Genomic DNA, 9,906 nt, shown 5'->3' with positions numbered 1-9,906 from the left:
AAAAAAAAAAAAAAAAAAAAAAAAAAAAAAAAAAAAAAAAAAAAGACAAACATCCCACCAAAGTTATCATAAATACATATCATATAACTTAGGGAAATCATGGTTTTAATTAAAGCAACAATATGGTCTATTTCCACTTTATTTTAATGCAATTTAATATTTTCTAAAAACATAACACTTTTCCAAGCTTGTCACTTTCCCTTTACTCTCATTAGCTTTTTGTGGGTTATGAAAAAAATAATAATAATTAAAAAAAGAAGCAAAAATATTGCCTCTCCAAGAGTGGCAAAACAGAATCTTCACAAATTTAATAATCTCCCACATAATATAAGCTTATTTTAGCTATATATTTCATATTAAAACATTTTTTGTACTTGTATATAAAAATACACCTATTAATAATATATTGTCCTCAATGTTAGAACAAAATTAATTTATTTTTTAAAAATTAAAAGAGAGATGATCGATAATTTCATAGTTATGAGTTGTAAATATTTAAATTCATGCGAGTAATACTATTTTTATTTTTTGGGTGATATCGTTAAAATAAATATAAATTATTTATTTATAAGGTAAAAGAATGAAAAGTAGTTTTTATTTATTTATTTATTTTTTTATGATTTCTACCACATTCTTAAAAATTATTAAACTAAAAGACAAAAGATATGGAATTTATTTGTGTTATAAAAAAAATGGGAAAATAATGAGATGTTGATTATAGTCAACAAAAAGGCTAATCATTCCATATTTGTCCCACAATAAATGGTTAAATAATGAGATTTGATTTATAGCCAACCTAAATGCTAATCATTTTATTTCCATTTTCTTTTTTTCAAGGCGTTTTCTCCATACTATTTCGAAATAATTTTTTAAAAAAATAATAAAAGAGACAAAATTATTTATGAGTAGGTCGTGTTTATAGATTTAATTTTTTAAATAATTAAGAGAAGAAATAACTAGACAATTCAATAAAAAAAATAGAGGGTTGGATTGGGTTGAGTTCGACAGTGAACCCTATTTAAATTATTCAGGTCACTAATTTAATCAACTTAGAATTTCAATCAAATTCAATTATGAATTATAAAATTTTATTCCGGTGGTAATAACCAAGTAAATAGTTTAAACATGAAATAGGGGTGTTTAGCTACTAAGATTCATAGAAAACTAAAAGTGTTTGAAAAATTGTTGAATCCAAGGCGAGGAAGAAAGAAAAATCTAAGAAGCTATAAAGCCATAGCCACAAAGTTGTCCATCCATCCATGAGGAAGAAAAAAAGAAAAGGGGTTTGGTATCATGTGATCGCCCAACTTTGAAGTTTTAAAGGCAAAAAGGTACAATCTTCTGCTGCTCGTCAAAGCGCCATCCTTTATTACTTCGTCTTGTCCAAAATCATGTGGTATCTCGCGTAATGTCCTAAATCAGTGCACCCAGGAAAAAGAATAGACCCTTGCTTGATCTGCTTTGCGCGTGCCATTTTGTTCTTCCCACGGCCCCTTCTCCTGCTGTCTTGCTGCACTCACTCCACTCTTCCTCTTCCCTTAAGCTCTGTGGGGAGAGAGATTTAAAGGGGCAATGAAAGGGAAGGGAGAAATGGTGTTGAAATCAAGGATGAAATGGGTTGGTTTGGTGGGTATGGTTCTTTCAGCGTTTTCCCTCTTCACCCATTTCTTTCTTGCTAGATTTACTCAAGAGGGTATTTCCGAGTTTCAATCCTCTGTTACAATCTTCTCGTGGAGACCCGTTTTTGAACATGCAATTTTCCCCCCAAATGTAAGATCTCATCTTCACTTCTGGGTTTCTGCTACGATTTAAAAATAGCTTCAAATCTGGGTTCTGGGTTGCTCTGCTTCGTTGATTTTCTCATGAATTTATGTCCGGGATCTTGGTCTTCAGCTTATGTTTGTTGTTGTTGACTGGTTCAGAGTCCTTTGTTTAGACGGCTTTGGGGCCCTGTTAGGCAGCTGGAGTCCTTGCATCCTGATGCTAATCCTAGACAACATTATCCTGGTATGCCCTCTTCCTGCAGCTTCACTTGCCTCTTTACACTTAGAGAGCTTGAATTTGTTTTAAATCTTCACTGTCTTTTGAAATCACGTGTTAGGTTATCTATTGATGTTCGTAATAGGTTTAGATTTTTATTGTCAAAAATTTACAGCAAGGACCAAAGTACTTTTTATGCATTGTTTAGGGGCTGACCATTGTATTTAGATAGTTTTGGAACTGAAAATAGACAGTTTAGAAGTTCGGGGACTAATTTAAAGCCCTTGAGCCGAGTTAAATTGTCTTAATCTTTACTTTAAGTTATGCTTTCGTATATAATGTTCTTGTAAGATCCCACGTTGGTTGGAGAATGAGACGAAGCATTCTTTATAAGGGTATGGAAACCTCTCACTAGTAGGTACATTTTAAAACCTTGAGGGGAAGATTGGAAGGAAAAGCTTAAAGAAGACAATATCTGCTAGCGGTGGGCTTAGGCTGTTACAAATGGTATTAGAGACAGACACTGGACGATGTGCCAGTGAGGAGGCTGAGCCCCCAAGGGGGTGGACACCTAGTGGTGTTCCAGCAAGGACGTTGGGTCCCGAAGGGAGGTGGATTGTAAGATCCCACATTGGTTGGAGAGGGGAATGAAACATTCTTTATAAGGGTGTGGAAACCTCTCCCTAATAGACGCGTTTTAAAACCTTGAGGGGAAGCCCGGAAGAAAAAGCTGAAAGAGGACGCATACATTTATAGTTGAGAGTGTTTGCTTCGGTTATGTCTGCATCAAGTAAGATCCCATATTGCTCTTGTTAAATCAGAATCTTAGAAACAATATGTTCACCTGTTGTTCTCCTTGACGTGCTTTGTCCATTGCCTTTCAACTCTGCAGAGCTGATTTTAAACTAGTAGCTCCTCCCCTTCCCTCTCGTATCCAATAAGAATTTCGTTAATGACGTGTTTTAAACGATGCATTCCTGAACTAATCATGTCAGCAGATCCCTCATTACAATCAAATGGATTCATCTTTGTTCGGATACAGGGCGGATTCCATGAGATCAGGAATTCGGTAAGGATGTAATGGTTTGATCTCTTTTATGATATTAATATCAGGTTATGGTAGCAAATTGAAGGAATTGCATGCTTCGTCTTCTAGATTTGTGATGTTGTTGTCGTTGCTCGGCTACTTAATGCCACCTTAGTCATTCCCGAGATTCAATCGACCACGAGTAGCAAAGGAATCAGGTTTGAACTGATATGGTTTATCTTACTACTACTTTTCATGGCTCGAAAAAGCACTTTTTTAATTGAAGTTGTCCTGTTATCTTCATGCAGTTCCCAGTTCAAGAGTTTTGCTTACCTCTATAGTGAGGACCATTTCATCACGGCCTTGTCGAGAGACGTTAAAATCGTGAAGACCCTTCCGAGAAATCTTAAAGGTGCTCGGAGGAAAAAGGAGATCCCGCGATTTAAAGCACCGTACTTAGCATCTCCGTATTTCTATCGGCGCCATGTACTTCCTGTTTTGAAGAAGCACTTGGTGGTTGAACTAGTTGTCTCTGATGGTGGATGCATGCAGGTAAGGAATGCTCTTTGCACTCATTCTTTATATTTGCAACTTTCTCTTGATCAGATATGCTGAATACACATCTTAACTTGTATTATGACGTTGTTCCAAGCCCACCGCTAGCAGATATTGTCCTCTTTGGACTCTCTCATTCGGCTTCCCCTCAAGGTTTTTAAAACGCGTCTGCTAGGGAGAAGTTTCTACACCCTTATAAAGAATGCTTCGTTCTCCTCCCCAACCGACATGTGATCTCACAATCCATCTCCCTTCGGGGCCTAGCGTCCTTGCTGGCACACCGCCTCGTGTCCACCCCCCTTCAGGGCTCAGTCTCCTCGTTGGTACATCGTTCGGTTTCTGGCTCTGATACCATTTATAACAGCCCAAGCTCACCGCTAGCAGATGTTGTCCTCTTTGGGCTCTCCCTGTTAGGCTTCCCCTCAAGGCTTTTAATATGCGTCTGCGAGGGAGAGGTTTCCACACCCTTATAAAGAATGCTTTGTTCTCCACCCTTATAAAGAATGTTTCGTTCTCCTCTCCAACCGATGTGGGATCTGATAGAAATTGTTTCTCAGTAGAAGAAAAAAAAGTTTTTGAACGTTGTAATTTCTAAAGAAATCGACCCTTTTGTCAATATTCTTTCATTTTCATTTTCCATGAACGCTTGGTTTTTTCGTTACAAAATTGCTTCGAAACTCATTGATTGTACTCGTTTAGGCCGTCCTTCCACCTGATCTCGAAGAGTACCAGAGATTGAGATGTAGAGTTGCTTTCAATGCTCTTCGATTCAGAATGGAAGTTCAGGATCTTGCCACCAAAATTCTGCAGAGGTAAATATTTGAAATATTTTGAACTGTTCTTGAAACTGTTCTTACACCTAACTTTGCATGTAGGCTTAGAGCTCCAGGCAGGCCGTTCATAGCCTACTATCCTGGGATGACACGGGAGGCATTAGCGTATTACGGTTGTGCTGAACTGTTCCAGGTACATTATTTGAATCTTGTTTACATAACATATGCGTTTTGGGACCTATTATTGACGTTCGATATGTGCTTTTGATTCGAAATGAATTCCAGGATGTACATAACGAGCTCATTGAGCACAAAAGATCGTGGATGCGAAGGCGCGGGATCATCAAGGGGAAGCTTTCAGTGAATTCTGAGGAGCAACGACTCAATGGTTCATGTCCTCTAATGCCAGAAGAGGTAAGCAATAAGGTCAAGCTGATATTGTTTGGTTCAAATGGTTAGATCGAAATGGAGAAGTAATTTGTTGCTTGTCGATCGATCGGCAGTGCTCATGGATATCCTCCTTTTATAGGTCGGAATTCTTCTCCGAGCTCATGGATATTCATGGGACACCATTATTTACGTGTCGGGCGGAGAAGTTTTTGGTGGACAAAGAACCTTGATTCCTCTCCATGCTATTTTTGAGAATGTTGTTGACAGGACTTCCCTTAGCTCCCCATGGGAACTTAATAGGCTTTACGGTCGCGAGATTAACGTCGGTAGCAACTATCCAAGGTCTCCACCTTCCATTTCGAAGGAGCAGAAGCCTGATGCATGGAAGACAGACGGACCACGTCCTCGCCCATTGCCACCACCTCCGGCAAGGCCAAAGTACCCACATAACATAGAAGGTTGGTGGGGTTGGGTAGCTGAGAGTGACATTGAGCCTGAAAGTACTGTGATGGAGTTGAGAACCAATGCCCATAAATTGCTTTGGGAAGCTATAGATTACTTCATATCCGTTGAAGCCGACGTTTTTATCCCTGGTTTCGACCGTGATGGCAAGGGACATCCAAATTTCGCGAGTTTGGTGATGGGCCATAGGCTTTATCAGTCAGCTTCCCTTAAAACATATCGACCCGATAGGTATCGTCTTCGCTATATTCATGTATTTGCCAATGGTTAATGATTAAAGATTCATTGTTTTCTTCTTCATCCTCATTGTCAATGCAGAAGAGAAGTGGCAACTCTGTTAGCAGAAACCAGAGACCACCTATATCAAGCGAACTATACATGGCTGAGATCGATCCGTCGACATCTAAGAAAATCAATACTTGATGGACTTATGGAGGCATCAACAACATCAAAATCGATATCGTTTCTATCTCATCCAGTTCCCGAATGTTCTTGCTCGAGACAGGACCCAGCTCAATTGCAAGCTCAGGTTGGTGGTGGTGGTCTAGGAGCTGTGCAGCATTGTCGTGGTTGGATGCGAAGCGAGTCGGGAATGCAATCAAAAGATAAGCAGAATGAAGAAGATGGCGATGAAGATGATCCAACGTCGGAATCGTTTTTCAAGTACAGTAGCGAAAACCGGGTAGAGGGAAGTGGAGATATGAACAGCAAGGAAGCTATTCTGTTGAATGATCAAGAAGAACTTGATGGAGGAGAGAGATAGCCATTGATAGCAACAGTTTTGTAAATTTTCTTTGTTTTTAAGACAATATTTGAAAATTTTTGTAAAATTGTGAAATTTTAGGTTTTATCTTATTTTGGAAGGTCCATCATCCAATTCTTGAGTAGGGGTAAAATAGTAATTTAGTAGGGTTTAGATGGGCCTGAGCCCAAAACGGAGGCCCAAGGAATTGTACGGTATAGATTATCTGGCAGGCAGCCTCAACTACCAACAGAAACCTTTCAATAATTTCAAATTAATTAAATATTACCAAAAAAATTAAATTAAAAAAAAAAAAAAAAAGGAAGAAAATTCAATTTCAATTCAGTTCTTGACCACCTCCTCCTCTTCTAGGGCTTCCATTGCCCTTCAACTCTCTACTCTCACCGTTCTTCTGGTACTCGGCCCTCTGGATTCTCCACGACACTTCTCCTTTTCCATTTCTGCTCCTCGTCAGCTTCTTTCTTCTTGAGCAATCATAATCTTCAATTCGAGGCACTGTGTTTTTTGTTGCTGGATTCCGATTCCCAATGGTGAAAACTTCCAAGTCCGTCCAGGAACGCTTCGAAGACGATGGCAACGGTATTTGATTTCTATTTAATTTCTGGGTTTTGAATTTTGATTCTTGAGTTTTTCGTTTACAAGAAATGAAATGTTTCGTGGGTTTGATTTTGTTTGGTGGTGTTAGGAGAATTGAGAGTAAAGATTGAGGGGAAGGGTGGGGACAGCAAGGCGAGTGATCATCGGTCTAAACATTCAGAGACTGAGCAGCGGAGGAGGAGTAAAATTAATGAAAGGTATGTTGCTGCTGCCTAGACAAATGTCTACTGAAATCAATTAGGAAACAACGAGTTTTTTTTTTTTTTCCCCCTCTCGTTTGGTTTTCATCTTGTGTAAGTGCTGTAAAGGAAGCATTTTTTTTTTCTTCTTTTCAGTTAGAAGTGAAACGTTGATTAAAGAGTTAACCATTTTGTTCAAGTTTTGAGTTCTTGGATAGTTATTTTAAGTGAACAAAGGGTGAAGCGAATTGTTATGTTTTCTCAATTAAATATGTGAGATCGTGGATGTTATAGTAATTCGCATATTTCTGCCTCATTTGAATATTTATTGGAAGTCTCTACAAATTTCGCTTTGTTCAGGATTGTTGTATGAACAGAAACACATTGAGGATGAGTTTTATTAAAATCATTTTCTTAGTCCTCCTTTAGATGCTGCAGAATTTTGCTCCTGGAAATGATATGTAAAATGTTCTGCTTGACCTCATGGCTAATCTTAGAACAGGTTAAAGGCTTAGGTCCCGTTGATAAGCATTTGATTTTTAGTTTTAATGTTTAAGTCCCCATTGATAACGTTGGATTTTCAGTTTACTGTTTCTAAAAATTTGGCATGTTTACTCACAATTTCTTTGGTATGTTTTCACTTTCTTTTAAAGCATTTTTCAATCCTTAGCAAAATTTCAAAAACTAGTTTTTAGTTTTCAAATTTTGGCTTGTTTTAAGCTTGATAATTAAGAACAGAAATTTAAAAGCAAAAGAGTTATGAAACATATCCTTTGTTTGTAGGTATTTTCTCTTTTCAGTTTTATATGACCTGGTGTTCTCAGATTTATTTGGATCTTGGTAACATTCTCATGTTTTTGTGAAATATTGTATATTCTAATGGAGCAGATTTCAGATTTTGAGAGACCTCATACCTCAGAATGACCAAAAAAGAGATAAGGCTTCATTCTTGTTAGAGGTATATCGATATTTGTAGAGTACATTGCCAACCCAACCCATCCTAGTTGTGAGATTCCTTTAATTAGATAGATTCATCTTTGATATATTTTACTTCAGGTAATAGAGTACATTCAGTTTCTACAAGAGAAGTTAAATTTGTACGAAGGGTCGTGCCAAGGTTGGAGTCCGGAACCTTCAAAATTGATGCCATGGGTATAATCTTCATGTGACTATTGTTTTTACTTTGTCATCCGCCAGCTTGAGTGGCTTTCTTGCTTCTTTTTTCTAGACATTGAGTTAGTGAAGGTTTTAAATATGCTTTTAATGTAAGGAACCCTTTCAGGATACTAGTTCTTTGGAGAATATGAAAATCATGAATAAACATATACTTTTGTTATTATTATTATTATGAAACTGTGAACAAACACTTAATGGCTGCCCTTTTTTACTTTTGACAGAAGAATTATAGAGCTTCTGAAAATTATGTTGATCATTCTCAAGTGATAAAGAGTGGTTCCAGTCATGAGAATGCTGTTTTCTCCCAACCAATGCTAACAAATGCATCAAATGTGATGGATGCTGACTTGGGTCCCGCGGCAGTATTAAATGCAGTCGATCATGCTCTTGTCTCTGCTTCTCAAGAACTCCCCATGAGCATGCGTGCACAACCAGTTGTGTTTGACTCGGTTGGAAGAGGTAGTTTATCCACTGAAACTTTGGATGAACCTGCATCAGGATCAGAGAACATCTCTTCCAAGACCCAGACTGAATCGTTTCAGGGCAGAACCTCTACCAGCACAGGTTTCCGAAACCATGCTGTTAGTGATCGGGAGGATCTGACCATGGAAAGTGAACTGGAGAGTATCTCAGGTGCCTATTCCCATGGGTAAGCATCTGCCTCGCGTTTTCTATGATGTCTTTATGATCTTTCTTGATATAAAATCTGGAAGATACAGTCTTTCTTTTTAAAAATGTTCTCATAGGCCTGGAATTTTTCTGAACTGTATTTTAATTCATGTTAGCCATTTCCCTTTAGTTTTCTTTTGTATTGTCATTGATATTGTTTCTGTCTCGAACAGGCTACTGAATACCTTGACCCAGGCGCTGCAGGCTTCAGGCGTTGATCTGTCACAGACCAACATCTCAGTGAAAGTTGATGTTGGAAAACGAGCAAATAGAGCGATGTCCATGTCCGAGGTATATAACCTTCACCTCTGTCTTTTAAAGTCTTCTCTTTCGCTTGCTAGTTTAATCGATGCCGCTTTGTTTCTTCTTTTATATGATCAAAGATATTTCACCAGGATGACAAAAAACAATCTATGAACAATCAAGTGGTGGCAGAGAGTTTACATGGCTGCTTCACTGAGAACACAGAACAAGCTCACAAGAAGCTTAGAACAGGGGTCTAGTGTGTTCTTCCCTTGTTCACTTCCATCCCTGAGTGCTCACAAGAAGCTTAGAACAGGGGTCTAGTGTGTTCTTCTCTTGTTCACTTCCATCCCTGGGTGATCAATTTTTTTTCTTTAAATGGGTGGTGGGTTTAATCCTGGCCTTGTTTTTTTCCCAGGTCATGGTCTGTTAGCAACTGGGATGTCTTTGATTGTACGTACATGTCTTTCTCCTTTGCCCCAGTTGCAATGGTATAAGGTTAAGTTGAGATAGAAAAAGCTTGCATTTTCTAATGTCGTGTACTTGTAATTTTCCAGATTAATGAGAGCCCCAAGAATATTATTAGTTGCATGGTTATGATGTCAAAACATTTCTTGATTGGACTCTGGAGCTCCAACGAGTTGCCTGTAATGGTCGATCAGTTTGTGGGTGTCGAGAAAGACGAGCCGATCACGGAGAGTCACCGTCGAACTGAAGATCAAAAATAATCCAAGGATGAAACCTATATTTCACGCACTTTATATACATCAAAGGAAAAATAACCTAACAGTTTGTAAGTATGAACTGGAGCCTGACTCGAAAAAAATAGTAAACGTTTACGAAAATGAATTAGGCCTAAACACATTGGTTAATGAGCATTCATAGAAAGTTTCAATTGCCTACTTGACCCATAAGTGGAATAGAGTGGGGTATTTGTGAAGTCAACATTAATGGACATTGCCAAACACATAATAGAATGAAGGATATTTTAACATATTTAACATTTGTAAACGTATAAAATATTGTAAGATCCTACCGGATCAATTAAGGAGGGGAAACGAGACATTTTTTTATAAGGATATGAAAATCTTT

At 38.0% G+C, this 9,906-nt stretch overlaps 2 protein-coding genes across 6 annotated transcripts; both read left to right on the top strand.

Moving 5' to 3' along the window:
• The first annotated feature begins 1,274 nt into the window (after nucleotides 1-1,274).
• On the top strand, nucleotides 1,275-6,057 carry LOC111452566 (O-fucosyltransferase 27-like). Its single transcript, XM_023093349.1, has 10 exons — nucleotides 1,275-1,770; nucleotides 1,923-2,007; nucleotides 2,979-3,049; nucleotides 3,137-3,225; nucleotides 3,316-3,559; nucleotides 4,262-4,374; nucleotides 4,438-4,528; nucleotides 4,621-4,749; nucleotides 4,865-5,418; nucleotides 5,506-6,057. The coding sequence occupies exons 1-10, from the start codon at nucleotides 1,573-1,575 to the stop codon at nucleotides 5,948-5,950; spliced, it is 2,019 nt and encodes a 672-aa protein (XP_022949117.1). The 5' UTR covers nucleotides 1,275-1,572; the 3' UTR covers nucleotides 5,951-6,057.
• A 193-nt stretch (nucleotides 6,058-6,250) lies between these two features.
• Nucleotides 6,251-9,405, top strand: LOC111452569 (transcription factor BIM3-like). Of its 5 annotated transcripts, none has more exons than XM_023093354.1 (8): nucleotides 6,252-6,529; nucleotides 6,636-6,744; nucleotides 7,615-7,684; nucleotides 7,783-7,878; nucleotides 8,124-8,551; nucleotides 8,745-8,862; nucleotides 8,955-9,073; nucleotides 9,233-9,405. In XM_023093354.1, coding segments are annotated over exons 1-8 (993 nt in total). In that variant the 5' UTR covers nucleotides 6,252-6,477; the 3' UTR covers nucleotides 9,234-9,405. The 5 variants fall into 5 exon arrangements, with proteins under 5 accessions (XP_022949123.1, XP_022949124.1, XP_022949122.1 ...); XM_023093353.1 differs by having other exon boundaries at nucleotides 8,955-9,097; nucleotides 9,176-9,405; XM_023093355.1 differs by having other exon boundaries at nucleotides 6,251-6,529; nucleotides 8,127-8,551; nucleotides 8,955-9,405.
• Nucleotides 9,406-9,906: the final 501 nt, after the last annotated feature.

The sequence above is a fragment of the Cucurbita moschata genome, unplaced genomic scaffold (genome assembly GCF_002738365.1).
Source record: "Cucurbita moschata cultivar Rifu unplaced genomic scaffold, Cmos_1.0 Cmo_Scf00014, whole genome shotgun sequence".
In the NCBI taxonomy this organism is placed as follows: Eukaryota; Viridiplantae; Streptophyta; class Magnoliopsida; order Cucurbitales; family Cucurbitaceae; genus Cucurbita; species Cucurbita moschata.
This window is presented reverse-complemented; position numbering and strand designations above follow the sequence as displayed.